This window comes from Peromyscus maniculatus, chromosome 21, assembly GCF_049852395.1.
Source record: "Peromyscus maniculatus bairdii isolate BWxNUB_F1_BW_parent chromosome 21, HU_Pman_BW_mat_3.1, whole genome shotgun sequence".
In the NCBI taxonomy this organism is placed as follows: Eukaryota; Metazoa; Chordata; class Mammalia; order Rodentia; family Cricetidae; genus Peromyscus; species Peromyscus maniculatus.
In genome coordinates this window covers 17,391,645-17,409,793 of record NC_134872.1, presented here as the reverse complement: position 1 = coordinate 17,409,793, position 18,149 = coordinate 17,391,645, and the positions used below count along the sequence as shown (strand labels likewise).

The window sequence follows — 18,149 nt, the reverse complement described above, 5'->3', positions numbered from 1 at the left end:
TTGGTGATAGTCCCCAGGCCCAGCCTTTTGTGGAAACTGAAGGCAGTTTTGATGGCATTTGTGCTGTGCCGAGTTTAGACTCTAATCTAACCTGTGAGGCCAGCGTGGAATTTTCCATTTGTGGCACTGTGTTGGTGCTCACAAACTTTCAGAGTGTGGCCCAGATTGGATCTCAGATGTTTGGATTAGCAACGTTGGATTCATTCAGCCCATCTTTTTTTCTGTCTGTCTGTCTTGCTCTCTGGCTGAAAGGTCTTAGTCCCAAATATATGCAGATGTTTATGATTGAGAATAGATAGCATTCTGAGCAACTGCTCCACAGACCATTGTAGCTGTCCTTGGGTCTTTTTTTTTTTTTTTTTTTTTTTTTTTTAATTTTTTTTTTTTTTTCGAAACTAGGTCTCACTATGTAGTCCTGGTTGACCTGCCTCTGCTGCCTGGATGCTGAGATTAAAGGTGTACGCCGCCACACCCACAGGTCCTCATTCTCCATATTCTGCCCGACACGTGGTTGTAAACACACTTTGCGTTGTAGCGTCTTCCCTTCCCCCTTTTGCTGTGAGTGGCACTTGTCAGAAGTGCCATTCATGAGACCAGGGGAGGAAGCTTGCTTATCCGGGTCCCAGTGAGCCGTGCTGACAGCTGCGGCTTGACACAGAACAGTCTGTGCTGAGGACAGTGTGGGTAGAGGTCTGGGTAATGAGATACTCGGCTGAACAAGGTTCTTGGAAAGGTCTGGAGAGATAGCTCAGAGGTTAAGAGCACTGGCTATTCTTGGATTCAGTTCCCAGCACCCAGGTGGCTCATAACGATCTATAACTCCAGGGGATCTGATACCTCTTCTGGCTTTGCAGGCATTTGCATACACCTGGTGTCTATACATACATGCAGATAAAAAAAACAGTCATGTACATAGAATAAAAAGAAATTTTTAAAAAGAAAATATTTTTTGAGAAGATTCTTTGGAGAACTGGGCATGATAGTTATGACTTAGATGAACATAAACATGTGTAATATGTATATATAATCAGCACTTTTCTTTTTCTTTAAGACAGGGACTTTCTACATAGCTCTGGCTATCTAGGAATTCACTCTGCAGACAAGGCAGCCTGGAACTCAGAGAGAGATCCACCTGCCTCTGCCTCCAGAGTGCTGGGATTAAAGGTGTTCCCCGCCATGCCTGGCCATTTCCTTTTTTGCCATCGTCTCTATGCTATGGATATAGCATATTAGAAAGGAAATACAGCATCAGAAAAGCAGTTCTCACATCTGGTGCAGCATTTTATTTTATTTTTTTTCTTTTCTGTTTACGGTTGAAGCTGATCCCTAAGACTTTCTTTAGCAGGAGCGAAGTCGGGAGGCACTGGTGTAGTTGGCAGCAGGGTGAGCAGGTGTGTCTGTGTGGGAACGGAGGAAACTGGGAAAGTACATCGTGACGGCCGAGCACCTGCAAGGGCCTGCATGAGCCTGGCGATCAGATTGCATTTTGCTGCCTTAGCTCTTTTCAGCCTGAGATAAAAATCAATATGTAATAAATAGATGTTCTTGTTAATGTTTAACTGTGGGCCAAGGCTTAGGATTAGCTTCAGGGTGGAGGGTATCTGTTATCAAGTGCCTGATTGAGTTGTGATTATGCCTCTTTATTTTGTGGTTATTACATTGTATTTGCCTTACTGGGAACGGAAAAAGTTTGCTCCAGGGAATCAGCCCGCATTTGTATTTATTCTGGACGCTGTAGCACGCATGGTGACCTAGCATGGGTTTTAATACCTGTCAGTCATGCTCATGTTTAATACTTAATGTATCCTTGCAGTCCAATCCCAGTGCTCCGTGAGTACCAGGTGGCACCAGGCACTGTTTGGATAAAGTGTTACCTCTCTTCCTCAGGATCAGCTCTGGAAGGCAAGGCTTAAATGCTGTTGCCTGTCTGTCTCAGAGCAGTGCCTTGCCATGGGAGGCACTTTCGGAACTGTATTGACACATCCTTAGCACTCTGGACCATGATGCCTCTATTTCATGGTGGGCCCGCGCTGGACTCTCCAATCTTATATGCCATTCAGGTACCGGGACATGCTAGGCTAACACGTGGTAGAGCTGACATTTGTTTCTGCACATGACCTTAGCCCTTCCTCTCCCTCTTGGTTCCCACCAAAGGGATCACTCACTTCTCACAGAGGGAATTACGTGTTGTGGCATGAGCTGAAGAAGATCCAGAGAACTGTCCCAAGCAGGCTACCTCTGAAATCTCAGTTCCAAGCTGTGTCAGATGTTTGCCTGTTGTGGTGACTGTGGTTTGGGGGCTGGGCTCGCAACTGTGACAGGAGCACTTTTGAGGTCTGCCCCATGACACACAGTAACGTTTGAGACACACCTCAGCTGGAAACCAGCCCCACATCCTTACTTCCTGTATGTCAGGAATCTCTTCCTCTTTCCTCTCAGTGCGCAGCTGCAGCTGACCCACGGTAAAACAGCGCTCCACTCGGGACCCAGAGGGGCCTCCATGAGGAGACATCTTTTGTTACTGGTTTGCAGTGGCCTCAGAAGACAGTCCTGTAGACATACCTTTGCTCCTTACATAACCGAGTTCAAGACTGACCTACTTTGACTTGAGCTTTATTCTACTTACACCACTGAAAGAATTTGCCGGTAACATCTTTTCAAAGTGAACCAGTATTCAGGTTTACAGACAAGACAACCGTCAGCCTCACAGGCTGGCACTCGGGTTGTGGCCCGCTTTCTTGTTTCTCTCTTTCAAAAGCTTGTGTTAAGCCGTTCGCTCCACAGCACCAGTTCTCTCCCAAGAACATTCGTGTTCCTTTCTTTTTGTGTGTTCTGGGACAAGGGCTGGCAGTGTACCCAGGGCTGGCCTGATAGCCACGATGCCCCGGCTGGTCTTTAATCTACAGTGCTTCAGTCTCCTGAGTTTTGAGATGACAGGCATGTATCCCCCATCCCCAGAGGCCTAGAACTCTGCATGCCTAAAGCAGGTTTTGATGTTTAGTTTTTACAGCTTTGAAGAAAAGGTACAAATGAAAATCCACATTTGACACATAGCAAACAGCCTTCCATTGAGATGTGTGCAGGCCTCCCGACTGACAGTACACACTTACACCAATCCTTACCTCAGTATGACTCTGTGATGTCATCTCCAAGTTAATGACGATGTGGCTGTGATGCTGGGTATCTCCCCTGTGAAGGCCCTTCGTCTTCACTAGACTTGAGATGTGAGCCTTGTCATTGACACTCATCAACACTGCAGTAAGGGGAAGCTATCCTCTCCCAGATTCCCCATCCTGGAGTTGGCTTTCCAAACACAGAAACTTGGCTGTGTCCAGCTGAGGCTTGTCCACTTGTCCTTTGCTGTTTGGGCCTGTGCTGTGGCCTGGGCCTGTTGTCGAGGTGCCTGGGCGGCTTGTTTCAGGTTCAGGTTCCTAGACTGCTTGACTGCTCTTCCGGGCTGCTGTCCCGTTGACACAGTGCTAACCTGCCTGCCCTGCTTGATCAAGGGATACCATTTACCTCTTTACCCTCATCCTCTGCAGAAGGTTTATCCCTGTTAAGTCTGAGTTCTCATTTGGTTCCACACAAATATCTTTGTCATAATTTCAAAACTGTGCCAGCCTGGGTGGGACAGGAAAGAGGGACATTAGTTAGTAGTGCACAGGGCTTCTCTTACTCTGGTGCCCTTTACCTGGTTTAGAGGAAACATAAACTTTCTCCAACTCTACTATGTGTGTGCACACATACATTTTGCATGCATGCACATGTATGAGCCATGGCACACATGTAGCAATCAGAGGACAACCTTGGGCATTGGCTGTCACCTTCCACCTTGTTTAGGACAGGATCCCCTATGGGCTGCTGCCTACGCCAGAGGCAAGTTCCCCGGGACCTTACCTCTGCCTCCCATCTCTCTGTAGGAGGGAGGGCTTGGTGCAGGTTATTTGTCCAGCTTTACGTGGGTTCTGGGGAGGCTAACTCACTTCACTCCCGGTGCTTGTACGTGCTGTACCCACTCATCCATCTCAGCCCCGAGAACGAAAACATGAATCGTGATTTCATTGAGAATTTTGACAGGATGGTTTTCCTTAGGAAGAGGGAGAATTATTTCTTCTCTCCTTTCTCCCTTTGCTCTCGGGTCCTTGCTTTCAAGGTAAACTGCAGGAAGGGGCTTTTGTGGTGTGACAGCCAGTCTTCTGTGGGCAGAGGTGTGGGGGGGGAGGGGGTGAAGGGGGGTGGGGCCCGAAGTGAGCGACAGACAGAGCAACAGTGCATTTGAAAGTATCGAGAGGGAATTTGGTGGTGTCGTTTGGATTCAGTCCCCAGCTTACTGATGTCACATGGAGAACAAACCACAAAATTCTTAAATACTAAGAAATCTCGTTGTGAGCCCGGGTGGCGTTGTGTTCACAGGGGATGGAGTTCCTTCCCATGGCTTTGTAACGCTGCACATTGGCTTTGCTCCCGTGACGTCTGCGGTCACACACGGGAGGCAGTTCTCTGATGTCTATGCTTGTCCACGAATCTGTTGACTCTAGATTTACCTTAAGTCTGTTCTCCGCCAGCGTTTCCTCTTTGTTCGTCTCTGGAGGTTATCTGAGTGATAAGATTGCCTGTGGTTAATTACGGTTTTTCTCTAATAACAGATGTATACCTAAAACTGGAAGATGTGACTCATAAGTTTAATAAGCCCTGTATAATGGATGTGAAGATAGGGCGGAAGAGCTATGACCCCTTTGCCTCGTCGGAGAAAATCCAGCAGCAGGTCAGCAAGTACCCTCTGATGGAGGAGATCGGGTTCCTGGTGCTCGGCATGAGGGTAAGAGGGGCTTGGGTAAGGTGTGTGCGCTCCCCTTACACACCACTCGTGAGATGGATGGCAGGTGCTGCCTCAGTGCTGGTAGAGAAGAATGAGGGCCCTGTGCTGGTGGGTCCGTCCATGAGGCCTGTGAGCTACGAAGGGCAGGATTTTTATCTGTCTCTCACTGGTCTGTGGTTCATGACACTGGTCCTGATACCTAGTAGGTCATTCATACACAACGACCAGACCCAAAGATGGGAATGCTGGTGATTTTGTTTTAAAGACGTTTTAAGCTTAAGTGCACAATAAATATAAGAGAAGAACTGTTTTATACTTTTTGTCTTTTTTTGAAACAGGGTATCACTGTGTGGCCCTGACTGCCCTGTAACTTGCTTTGTAGACCAGGCTGGCCTTGAATTTAGAAATTTACCTGCCTCTGCCTCCCAGGTGCTGTGGAAAAGAACTATTTTATAAATAGAAAAAAAAAAAACCCACATTATTTCATAGTTTTATTTAAAACAGTTTTTATTTGCACAAAGTTCTATGATTTAGTATTTAAATTTTTTTACTTTAGCTGATACATAAGAATCTCATATTTATGCTTTGATATGTGAACATTCTGTTCACCTCAGAATAGATACGAGGTTGGCAGCATCTGGTGGCTGGGGCTGCTTGGGTCTCTCGTGGTCTGGACCTTTTGTCCATATGCCATCTGGCAGAAGGTCAACTTGAGCATCTGTGCCCTGGGACCACATTCTGAAGGGCCAGAGCACAAGCCTCAGAGGCAGGAAAGACTTGCTGTCATTCTGTAGGGCTATCACATGGTCGCTTCCCACCTCCGATGTCGCAACACAAATACCAGAATGCGTATGATGGGAAGGAAGGATTATTGAAACCACAGCTGGGAAGTAATGTGGCACATGATCCTCTAAACCAGTAGTGTGTCTAGATGTGCCCGATGATTGCAGCTTGCAAGCACGGTCAAGTGACAGATGAGCTTCCTCCTGGGCATTCAGAGGAAGCTTGGTGGGAGATTACTACCATGCCAGTGACGACAGCAAAGTTAAACCCCATGTTGGACTTGATGTCTTGATCAATAAAGCCGAAGAATTGTTCAAGCGGTTTTTCATTTCAGAAAACTATAATAAACACGAGCCTATAAGAAAAGACAGAAAGAGGCCTGCAGAAGGGCTCGCTGGATCAAGGAGCTTGCTGTGAAAGCGTGACTTGTTTGGTCCCCAGGGCTCACATACAGAGTTCTCTTGGACCCCACACGCACTCTGTGGTCTTTTCTTACCTTCTCTTGGGATGGAGCTCTCAGTCTGAAAGGAGCTTTCTCCTCTGTCCCCTGCCTTTCCTTCCTTCCCAGCTCTCCAAAACCGTCCACTATCGATTCTCTCATTATTTTTCAACTTCTGCCTGTTGTGGGCTTTTGTTGTTGTTTGTTTTGAGAAACCCCATGCTTACCACGCTAGGCTGGTGAGTTGCCGATTGAACTGTCTCCCCTTGAAAACCAAAGCAGTTCCCTTCCTGTGTAAAGTCATTTCACTGCTGTGACATAGCTCTCTGGTTAGTCACAAAATGTCTGCGTCTTCTCTTTTTCCTGTTTAACATATCCTGAGGTCTCAGTGGCTCGTATCATCATACCATAATCGAACACTCACGCTCCTTTTGGTGGCTCCGTGATTTTTTTTTCCAGGCTTTGCGATTATCCACCATGTCACAGTGAGCCATGGGTCTGCCTCACCAGGTCTTAGACCAGTGGTTCTCAACCTTCCTAAAGCTGCAACTCTGTGATACAGTTCCTCATGTTGTGGTGACCCCCAACCATAAAATTATTTTCATGGCTACTTTTTTTTGTTTTGTTTTGTTTTTCAAGACAGGGTTTCTTTCTGTAGACCAGGCTGGCTGGGGCGCAGAGATCCTCCTGCCTCTGCTTCCCCTAAACTGGCGCCGCCACCACCACCCACCTGACTCCAGAATTCAATTTTAGATGGAAATAATAATAAAAGACATTGTAGCAAGAACACATTTTTTTGGAAGCTTTTTTAAAAAATATTTATTTACTATGTATGTAGTGTTCTCTCTGCATGTATGCCTGCATGCCAGAAAGAGGGCATCAGATCTCATTACAGATGGTTGTGAGCCACCCTATAGTTGCTGGCAATTGAACTCAGGACCTCTGGAAGAACAGCTAGTGCTCTTAACCTCTGAGCCATCTCTTCAGCCTTTGTTTTTGTTTTTTGAGGACACCATCTCGTGTAGCTAAGCCTGGCATCTTTGTTGTGTGGGTGAACTCACCTTGAACTTTATCTCATATAAGTGCTGATATTACAGGCGTGTACAACCACACCTGCTTTTTATTGGTGCTGGAGAGTGAGCCCAGGGCTGTTTGCATGCGGGGAGAGGGAGTATCGCTGTTATATTCCAGCTCCTCTCCACTTGAACTTCTATTTCTGTGGCAGAGTTTCATGTAGTCCATTGCTTTAAACTTGCTGTGTAGCCAAGGATGACCTTGAACTCCTAAGCTTCCGCTTCTACTTCCCAAGTGTTGAGGCATGTCTTCCTAACTAAACTCAGCTAAGCTTGTAATATTAAGAAATGCTCTCATTTTGGCCCTGTAAATTTGTGAATAATTTTGATGGATTGAAATAGAGAATTCTGTCATGTTGAAAATCTGTTACTCTTAGCAACTTTTCAGAAGTGGGGCGCCTGAATGCTAGGTGCTCTTTCAGCCCCTGTTCATGTGGCGATATGATTCCCTTCAGGGCTGTATGAGGGATCGTGAAATCACCCCACATGGCCAAGGGCACCCATACTACTGTTTGACTGTTCACTGCTCTTTTATTTTGACAGGTTTATCATGTTCATTCTGACAGCTATGAGACACAAAACCAGCACTATGGAAGAAGCTTAACAAAAGAGACGCTAAAGGAAGGTGAGCACTCACAATGAATGAATGCTTTGCTACTGCAGTCAGCAAGATGGTTCCGATCATATTTGTTTTCATTCTCCTGCGGAACAGTGATTCAACTCATAAACTTTAAGAAAAAAGAAACCTCAATCGACAGATGTAGGTTTACCATTATCCTTGGACCCTAGTATACCCGAGTGTGGGTTGTGAGTGCCCCCATCCTTTTACACTTCAGTTAGTGTCTCACTGGTAAGCTTGCTGGCCCACTCCCTTCCTACTGCTGTGGTAAGGTCTGTCCAGGAAGAAGTCTTTATTCTGGTTCAGTTTCTGTGTGTGGCTTCTTTGCATTGGGCACATCATTGGAGGAGCTGTGGGGAGCAAATGTGTTCTGTTCTCTGATGACCAGGAGGCCGGGAGGCCACTAATGACCTGTGTACTATTAGCCCACCTCTCAAAATCCTCCAGCTGCCACATACCATGTATTCAACATGGGGTCTTCGAGCTCTCACGGAGCTGGCCTGTAGCAGTGCGCACTCCTGAAGTACAAGCCGCTGAACACCATTGTCCACCTCAGCGTCAAAGCTTTCCAATCATATTCTCCTGGGCTGGGTGGCTCATCCCTTTAACCCCAGCAGTTGTGGGATTAAATTCTAGATTAACAAAATGAATTGAGTATAAATTGTATTTAAAGAGCTCATTGTGCAGGAGACTTTCAGGTGTGGTTTTGTGTGGAGTGTCTTTGTATACCTTCCCTCTGTGTAGCTTTGCTGCTTCTAAGGTTATTGATGAATAAGCAGGTGGTATTGGCTTTATAAACAGTTAACACATGTGCTTCTGTAAAATTCTGGTGATCTGGACATTACAAAAGGACATCTGAGCCGGGCGGTGGTGGTGCATGCCTTTAATCCCAGCACTTGGGAGGCAGAGCCAGGCGGATCTCTGTGAGTTCGAGGCCAGCCTGGTCTACAGAGTGAGTTCCAGGAGAGGCACAAAGCTACACAGAGAAACCCTGTCTCGAAAAACCAAAAAAAAAAAAAAAAAAAAAAAAGAAGGACATCTGTCTTTTAGAAATAATTTTGCATTAGTTGATTGTGGCGGTTTGAAAGAAAATGGCCCCCAAAGGGAGTGGCACTATTAGGAGGTGTGGCCTTGTTGGAGCAGGTGTGGTCTTGTTGGAGGAAATGTGTCATTTTTGAGGTGGGCTTTGAAGTCTCATATATGCTCAAGCCACACCCAGTGAGTCAGTTCACTTTCTGTTGCCTTTGGGTCAAGATGTTGGACTCTCAGCTCCAGCACCATGTCTGCCTGCACGCCACCATACTCATAGCCGCCATACTCCCTGCCATGATGATAATAGTCTAAACCTCTGGAACTGTAAGCCACCATCTCAATTAAATGTTCTCCTTTATAAGAATTGCCATGGTCAGCTGGGCGGTGGTGGCACATGTCTTTAATCCCAGCACTCGGGAGGCAGAGGCAGGCGGATCTCTGTGAGTTCGAGGCCAGCCTGGGCTACATAGAGAAACCCCATTTCAAAAGAACAAAGCAAGGAAGGAAGAAAGGAAGAGAGAGAGAGAGAGAGAGAGAGAGAGAGAGAGAGAGAGAGAGAGAGAGAGAGAAGGAAGCAATAAAGTAAATTAGATAAAATTAAAACAAACAAACCCACCACTTTACACACACACAGAAATCTCATAATCTCATAAACACACACAACTGGAAACCATAACATGTATGCAAAGGACTGATAATGTAAAGAAAAGAAAAAAGGTGCTGACAAAGAATTGAGACAAAGAACCTCCAAAGCTGCCACTGCGTGTGTTTTTTCTGGTGGTCATCTACTGCTGGCCTGGGGCCTGGCCGAAGAGTTGTTTGTGTATCTAGTGAGACTCCATTGGAGAAAACGGATTTTTCTTTTGAGAACAATTATCATTTGGAGATAGCGTTTGTGTTAGAGATGGAGGCTTATGTCCACTTCCCCTCTCAGTGCTGGAACCCCCCTGTACAGGCCCTGTGCATGCTGCCACAGTTTCTGTGAGTTCATATGTGTGCTGGTCCTGCTGTATTGAGAAGGCCTTGTTTCTTTGGCGTCTACCATCCCCACTGACACTTACACTCTTTCCTCCTCCTCCTCCTCTTCCACTGAGTTCCCTGATACGTGAGGGGAGGGGATTGATGGAGACCTCCCATTTAGGACTGAGTGTTCCAAGGTCTTTCACTCTCTGCACATTGTCTGGCTGTGGGTCTCGGCATTAGTTCCCATCTACTACAGGAGAAAGCATCTCTGATGATGACTGAGAGAGGCACTGATACTTAGGTATAGCAAAATGTCACTAGGTATCATTTTATCGCTTCAATTCTTTAGCAGGACAGTAGTATTTGGTTTTCCCCTACATGCCTGGCCTATCTTTGGTTTTTGGCCCCCTGAACAGTGCCGGGGATGGGTTCCATCTCATGGAGTGGGCCTTAACTCAAATCAGGTATTAGTTGGTTAGTCCCATACCTTTGTACCGCTACTGCAGTACTGCATCTTGCAGGTAGACAGACCACCCTTATACATCAAAGGGATTATAGCTGGGTTGGTGTTTACCATCACCTTTGGTAGTGTGCAGAGTGCCTTCCTATACCATGAGCACTAGTCATTAAGGATGAAGGCTCTAGGTAGGGACCAGCTTGACTTCTCCATGTTCATTGACTTGTGTAGGTGCTTCAACAATTGGTCCTTAGCATCAGTTTGTGGGTAGCAACCAATAACCTTGGCAACAGCCTGGTTGCTTGGGGGTTCCCATGGGGCTCCCTTTGGTCAACAACTCCATTAAATGTAATCCATTCCTTCAACAGGATGCTTCATTTGGTGATGAGAGATGTCCATCTGGGGCTCCATCTCCCCATTATTTGGCAATTCCATTTAGATCACCTTTATAATATGTATATATTTTAGGAAGCTTCTACTGTATTAGGTTTCCATACTACCCTTCAAATGGCCCTTAATTTTAGCTGTCCCTTCCCATATTCCCTCCCTCACCCTCTCTTCCCTCCTCCCCATTTGATTCTTCTGTTCCATTCACCCCCTGTCTTAGTCAGTGTTCTGTTGCTGAGAAGAGACACCATGACCATGGCAACTCTTATGAAGAAAGCATTTAGTTGGGACTTGCTAACAGTTTCAGAGGTTTGGTCCATGATCATTAGGGTGAGGAGCATGGCAGTATGCAGGCAGACATGATAGCTGAAAGTTCTACCTCCAGATCTGAAGGCATCAGGAAGAGAGTGCCAGGGGCCTGGCTTGGGCTCTTGAAACCTCAAAGCCCACCCCCAGTGACACACTTCCTCCAACAGGGCTGCACCTACCCTAACAAGGTCACACCTCCTAATCCTTTCAGTTAGTACCACGCCCTGGTAACCAAGCATTCAAATCTATGGATTTATGGAGGCCATTCTCATTGAAAGCACTATACCCCTAATCCATAACTATCCTCTTTCCCCTCCCTAGGATGATCCAGCCTCCTTCCTAGTCCTTTACTGTACACCTAACCTCTGTGGTTATATGGATTGCAGCCTGCTTATTGAAGCCTTAACAGCTAACATCTACATATAAATGAATGCACACCATATTTGTCTTTTGGGTCTGGGTTACCTCACTGATTTTTTTTTTTTTTCCACCTAGCTCCATCCATTTACCTGCAAATTTAATGATTTTATTTTTTTGTTCAAACAGCCGAGTAATACTCAATTTTGTAATTTACCACATTTTCTTTATCCATTCATCTTGGCAGACCTTTAGGTTGTTTCCACTTGCTGGCTGTTAGGAATTGAGCCGCAACAAACGTGGTTGAGCAAGTGTCTCTTGAGTAGGATGAAGCATTCTTTGGGCGTATGCCCAACAGTGGTCTAGCGGGATCTTGGGTAGGTCTGTCCCCAGCCTCCTGAGGAAACACCATCCTGATTTCCATAGCAGCTGTATCTGTTTGCACTCCCACCAGCAATGGATGAGTGTTCCCCTTCTTCCACACCCTCGACAGCGTGAGCTGTCGCTTGTTCTATTGATCCTGGCATTTTGATTGGTGTAAGATGAAGTCTCAAAGTAGTTTTGATTTGCATTTTCCTGATGATTGACTTCCTTTCTTAAGTTCGTGCCTCATAGTGGGGGAACAAGTTACATAAAAGCAACTTGCCTAACCTGTACAATCCCAAGTATGATTCAGTATATTAAGGTGTAGCCCTTTTTTTTTTTGAAGGTTTATTTTTTATTTTATATGTATGGATTTTCTTCCTGTATATATGTAAGTGTACCTTGTGGATGCCTGCCTGCTGCCCATGGAGGCCAGAAGAGGGATCAGATCCCCTGGGACTGGAGTTATAGATGCTTGGGAACCCCATGTGGGTACTGGGACTTGACCCTGAGTCCTCTAGAAGAGCAGCCAGTGCTCTTGTGGTATGGTTCAGCCAATGTTCAGCCAATGGTTCAGCCCAGTTAAGGTGTAGTTTAAAAAGAGGGTTAATAATCTCCTTCCCCATCTCCCTCAGTTCCTCTCCTCTTCCACTAGGCAGGTGCTCTATCACAATATACATCACCAGCCATCTCCTCGATTTTTATTTTGAGTCCAAGACTCACCAAGTTCCCCAGGCCAGCCTGTGCTCACTGTGACCCAGGCAGGCCTTGAACGTGGAATCTTCCTGCCTCGGCCGTCTGCGTTGCTGGCACAGGCCTGCACCCCAGGCCTTAGAGCTCCTTCTCAATACCAATGCCATCTCTATCAAGAGTAGAGTTCTTTATCAGAGCATTGTGGTCTGTGTTTCTATATGTCAGTCGCTGTGGAGTTAATGATTTGATTAGCTAGAAGGCATGTTGTGACCAAGTGAAGAATTTTATCTGCCACGAGCTCACTCTCCAAGTGACAGCTTCACGGATTGACCCTAACTCTGATGTATTTCCTTGACAGGTGTCTCCAAGTTTTTCCACAATGGCTTCTGTCTAAGAAAAGACGCAGTAGCTGCCAGTATTCAGAAGGTTGAGAAGATTCTCCAATGGTTTGAAAATCAGAAGCAGCTTAACTTTTACGCCAGCTCATTACTGTTTGTTTATGAAGGTTCATCTCAGCCAGCTACTACAAAATCAAACGATAGAACTTTGGCGGGGAAGTTTCTCTCCAAAGGCCACCTGTCGGACGCAGACGTACTGGAGTGCAACAACAACTTTCACCTGTTCAGCTCCCCGGCCAATGGGACATCAGTAGGCAAAAGCTTATCCAAGGTGTACGCCAGGCACAGAAAGCTGTACTCCAAAAAGCACCACAGTCAGACTTCACTGAAAGTGGAAACTCTGGAGCAAGACAACGGGTGGAAAAGCATGTCCCAGGAACACTTAAACGGAAATGTACTCTCCCAACTGGAAAAGGTGTTCTATCACCTTCCCGCCGCAGGGCGCCAGGAGATCACAGATGTGGAAGTGCGGATGATAGACTTCGCCCATGTGTTCCCTAGCAACACAGTCGATGAGGGGTATGTTTACGGTCTGAAGCATCTAGTTGCCGTCCTTCGGAGTATTTTAGACAGTTGAGTCTCGCTGCAGTCTGTGACGGAGTGGGCCGATCACCGTGGAGAGCCGCGGGCATCAGCTGGGCCCCTGTAACGATGCTCTGTAAAAAGTTTGTATTGTGAGTCAACGTTTTATTTGTCTTTATACTTTTGGTAGAAGGTTAACTTTTTTATATTCTTACTCAGGAATACTAATTTGTTCATTAGAAAACTATGAAGAATAAAGAAACAGGATTGTCGAGCAGGGAATGTGTGGGACAGGGAGTAAATAGCTGTAACACGTTTGCAAACCATTACTCAGCCATTCAGAGTTCATGTAGCTTTCTGTAGCCAGTCACCGTGGAATCTCTGTCCGCTCAACCTTGCCGGTGAGCTGTATCTAAACTATGACATCGCCAGACCACCTTAAGATCTAGAAAGTGCAGGTTGTGTTCATCAGGACCAGTGTGCCCGAGCTCCCTAAAACTGGAGAACATTTGACACGGAGATGAGGTTGTGTGGGCTCCACGTTAAAAGCAGAGAGCACGTGGTGGCTCTCCCCTTTAATCCCAGCACTCGGGAGGCAGAGGCAGGCAGATCTCTGTGAGTTCTAGGCCAGCTACAGAGTGAGTGCCAGGAAAGGCGCCAAAGCTACACAGAGAAACCCTGTCTCGAAAAACAAAACACAAAAAACAAACAAAAAAAAAGCAGAGAGCAGTGGATGAAAGGTGCTTAACCGGGCGTGGTCCACCCTCGGGGGTCCCCTGCAGTTCCTTCTCTGTGCTCCACGCTGTGCCTCATGGGAAAGGTGAGTGAGGCACATGGCTGGCAACAGTCTTGGAATTAAATAGCACAAATTCTTATAAAGAGAGGTTATTTGTAAAGAACAAATGACTTTCTTTTTTTTTTTCCCTCAAGGATTTCATTTTTGGAAAAGTCTTCATTTACTCTGTTGTGAAAAGTGCAATGCTTTTTATTACCATTCTGAGGCTTTGGAAAGTTGCATGGTGGAAACTTAGTTTTGTTTCTTCTTTAAATAATTTTTGAGACTCTTTTCCATTAAAAAAAAATCTATTTTTTTTTTAAATGTATCCCCATTTACTTTCGAGCCTTAACATAAACACATTTCTCAGAATCTGGTTAAGCAGAGACAATGCCATGCCTGGGGTAGATCGGAATCCCGTGTAGGTTTCCCGCCCGGGGCACCTAACAGAGATATCATAGTTTAATTTCACTGAGAACGAGGGCAGGCAACTTTTCCTTGAAGAACTAGATTTATAGGTATTATGTTTATTTTACAGCTACCACCCTTTTGAAATTAACTAGTTATTTATCAGTAAAATACTTTTAAAATGGAAATTAAACTCTCAAGTCCTTTTGCTGTCAGTACTGTAATAATGACTTGCACTTTGACTCACTGGTGTGTTACAATAATTGAACAGCTTGACGTTTCTGAAAAATAGTTTTGAGTTGTGACTTTACCTTTTTAAAAAAAAAAAACCCGTTTTCCTTCAGAATTACAAATGAAACTGTCATACCCTAGAACCATTTTCTTGAACGTGGAGGGAATTTTCAGTTTATCTTCCTCTCCTGACCCCATCACCGGGTAGTTTTGCAAATGCCCACACCCAAACGCGAGCCAGGAATAAATGGGTCATTAGCCAGCGTGCCTCGGGCGTGTGCGTTTCGTTGAGTTTTCACTCAGGAGGCTCCAGGTCTCCTCCACAAGGACTCCGTGTTCTCTGCCCAAGTGTGTACTGGCTAGAGATGGTTTTGCCTCTTTCATTTTTGTGGGAGTGCGTTTCTAGCGATAATTCTTAGAAAACTTTGACTTTTACCTTTTTTCTTACAATATTGACTTTTGTTCCTGGGTGTGATTCAGTAACTCTCAAGCTCATCTGGTGAACACTATTTTGAATCTTAAGAGGCAGTTTGGGATGATGTCAAGCTGTGGGCGATGAATAAGTCAGCTCAAGTACTCAAAGCTTTGGGCACACGGTCGCTCAGTAAAGTCCTTCATCTACATCTGTTTGCAGCATTTTGGAAGCCAGCATCCTGCCTTCCTGATGACTAGGTTTTGTCTGAATAAAACAGGAAGCGATTCTTATCTCTGCTTTTCAGGGAAGGGATTAATACTCAATTCTTGTTTACATTTTAACACTGTTGCCCACTTTATGTTACTTTTTGATTATGCTTTTGATGACGTGATCAACGTGTATATGTAACCAACCTGTGGCGTTTTCTGGTCTGTCCTGTCTTGTAAGATGATGCTGAGATTTGCCACTTAGGGGATGAGGCGTCCATCACTAGCCAAGCATATGTGAACACACAGATATTTAAGAACTAAGCAAACGAGGAGACGATTCGGACTGATGGAAATGCTAGCTCTCCCCTCCCCCAACATGATTTGAGTGTATTTCTTATGGGATGCACTCTCATGGAAAGGACTTTCTTAATTGTGGATGTGAATACGTTTCTCAAATAAAAGTTTAAAATTGTAAAATAGTTTTATAATAAAGTATTTACATTAATTATTTTAATATGGATGGAAGTTGCATAAATTATAATTGTTAAATATTTAAGTCGTCTTTCGAGAGAGTTTTGAAAATGTGTGTAAGTGGTTCTAATAGCCGTTCAATTGCTTTGTGTGACTGAAGGGGCTTGTGCACTCTGCCTGTCCTCACTACAGGTTGCTACCATGGCCCTGCAGGCTGCTCAACTGACTTAAGAACTATTTTCTGAATGTTGATGTCCTGTAATTTAGTGGTTTGTGATCTCTGTGGCAGTGCTCTTCCCACCAGGCCTAGGAACTACCAAGTTTATAGCATTTGGGGGAAAATGAATTTCCATAATTGGGTTGCAGTCTTCTCGTTGAGTTCTGAATTTGGAAGGTGTAGGCAGGAGGGAGTTGCTGAACTGTGAAATGGGCACGCACTGAGGCCGACCTTTGAATGGCCGACTGTTAGTACCACTCCACTTGAGGTCTGATGTTTAAACAGCTGTTCATACTTATCTTCCAGACCCTTGACCTTGAGTTTTGTATATTTGTAGCTGCAATTATCCTTTCTCTTCCCCCTAAAATGGTTTAATTGCCCAGAAACATCCAGTCCTTTTTAGAATGCGGTTACCCTTAGGGTGGTTCACCCAGATTCCTTTACCAAGCATGCACCAGGTCGAGCGTTTTCAGCCCCTCTCCAGTCTACATCTGTGAACCAGTCAAGACTAACCATTCCCAGCATCCTGTCTAGGTGGAGTGGCTGCTAGGGACTTCTTTCCCACAGATCTACAGACACCTGCACTTAAAGCTGTTAAGGAGAGTGTTTGCGTAAAGATTAAATGGTAAGTATGGCGTTAACAAAGAAGGCAGATAATTTTTGACTTTTAGGCTGAGACCAAGCGAAAGTGAGGTGAGGTCAGATGTGTAGAATTGTCGCCTCCAGCTGACTCTCCATCTGGGTGGCAGTTATAGACAAGGTAAAACAACGCTCAATTCCACTTGTGCTCGTAAAGGTATGCTTAGCGTCTCCTCTAGAACAGTATTAGCATAGCGTCACCGTGGTCAGCCCTTACTGGTGCGAACGTTTCAGACCTCGGATTTAAATCACCAGTATTTCACATTTGTCAGTGGATACGAAGTTACTCCTTCACTTCAGAGTAGTCGCATTATAACGTAAAATACTGATGTTTGGAGGAGGAGTCCACATCTTTGATGGCAATACTGAAAGTCTTCCAACTTGTTTGGCCAACTTTTATTACGAGCTGCCACGATTCATGCCATTAAGTCAGTAGAAAGTCAGAGGTGGTTTTTTTTTTTTTAATTTTTAAAAATGTATCATTGTGGTTAAGCTTTGGCCCAGTGTCCACTTACAGGATTAACAACAGTTTCACTATTGAAGGTAGGGTTTGTGATCCCCTGTAGAGAAGGGGAAAGGCACACACAGACACTTTGCTGTGGGATCAATACTGGAAGACGTACAAAATTATGGAAAATTGCACCCCGATTGTGTCCGCGGTAACTACGGGCAACAGTGCCAGCCCCGCCCCCCTCCCCCATACTTGATGAATGAATGTATTGCTGTACTTGGGTGTAAATGTTCTAAATGTCTCCAGTTTTCTTTTTCAGTGTTTGTAATTTGTACGTTGACAGGATATTCTTGGAGTGCAGGGGTCATCACTGTGTTTCTCGAATCATTTAATGTGATATACCAATTTTTATAAGTGATATTTAGATAATTCCAATAACTGTATATTCGACAACTTATTAAAATGTTTTGCATTGGAGTTTCTTTCGTTAATTACCACATTTGAACAAACTCACGGTGTAAAAGACACTCAGCAAATGCTGGGGTACTGTGGCATAAACGTGGTGTCATCGGGAGGGATTCACAGATGACTGAGTTGAGAGAAACTTGCTCATTGAATGAGGGTGAGCGGGATCGATTTGTGTGAATGCTTTTTTTTTTCCCTATCATACAAACTAAAATCTCAGGGAAATTGGTGCTGCCGTGAAAACGCTATGGGTGTTGTCTTGTTTCGTGAGGCAGACTCATGTAGCCCAGGCTGGCCTCAAACTCAGAGATCTCCCTGCCTCTGCCTTCAGAGTGCTGAGATTAGGGATATGGCCACGACGCATGGCTTTAAAATACTGTGATTTTTGAAACGTTAACTTGGAAAGACTTGTGTCTATTTAAATTTTGTGGATTGGTCTCCTACTGAGTGGCCCCGGTATTTTCATTCATTAAGAGGAATTAGAGATATTTATCTGCTTTGAGTTTTTGATTTAGAAAAGTTATGTGGGGGGGGGGGTGTACAGGAGTGCAGGAGCTCTTGGAGGCCAGCAGTGTCTTGGGTTCCCTGGGAGCTGGAGTTCCAGGCAGTTGTGAGCCCATCCACGTGGTGCTGGGAACTGAACTAAGGCTCCCC

The 18,149-nt window shown here is 45.2% G+C and overlaps 1 protein-coding gene across 2 annotated transcripts in view; it reads left to right on the top strand.

Moving 5' to 3' along the window:
* Ipmk (inositol polyphosphate multikinase) overlaps window positions 1-17,507 on the top strand; it is a 39,643-nt gene extending 22,136 nt beyond the window's left edge. For both annotated transcript variants that reach the window (XM_006979056.4, XM_076557000.1), the window contains exons 4-6: window positions 4,647-4,819; window positions 7,658-7,739; window positions 12,653-17,507. In XM_006979056.4, the coding sequence (XP_006979118.1) occupies window positions 4,647-4,819; window positions 7,658-7,739; window positions 12,653-13,269 (872 nt within the window). In that variant the 3' untranslated portion in view covers window positions 13,270-17,507. The remainder of the gene's footprint in view (window positions 1-4,646; window positions 4,820-7,657; window positions 7,740-12,652) is intronic.
* The last annotated feature ends 642 nt before the right edge of the window (window positions 17,508-18,149 follow it).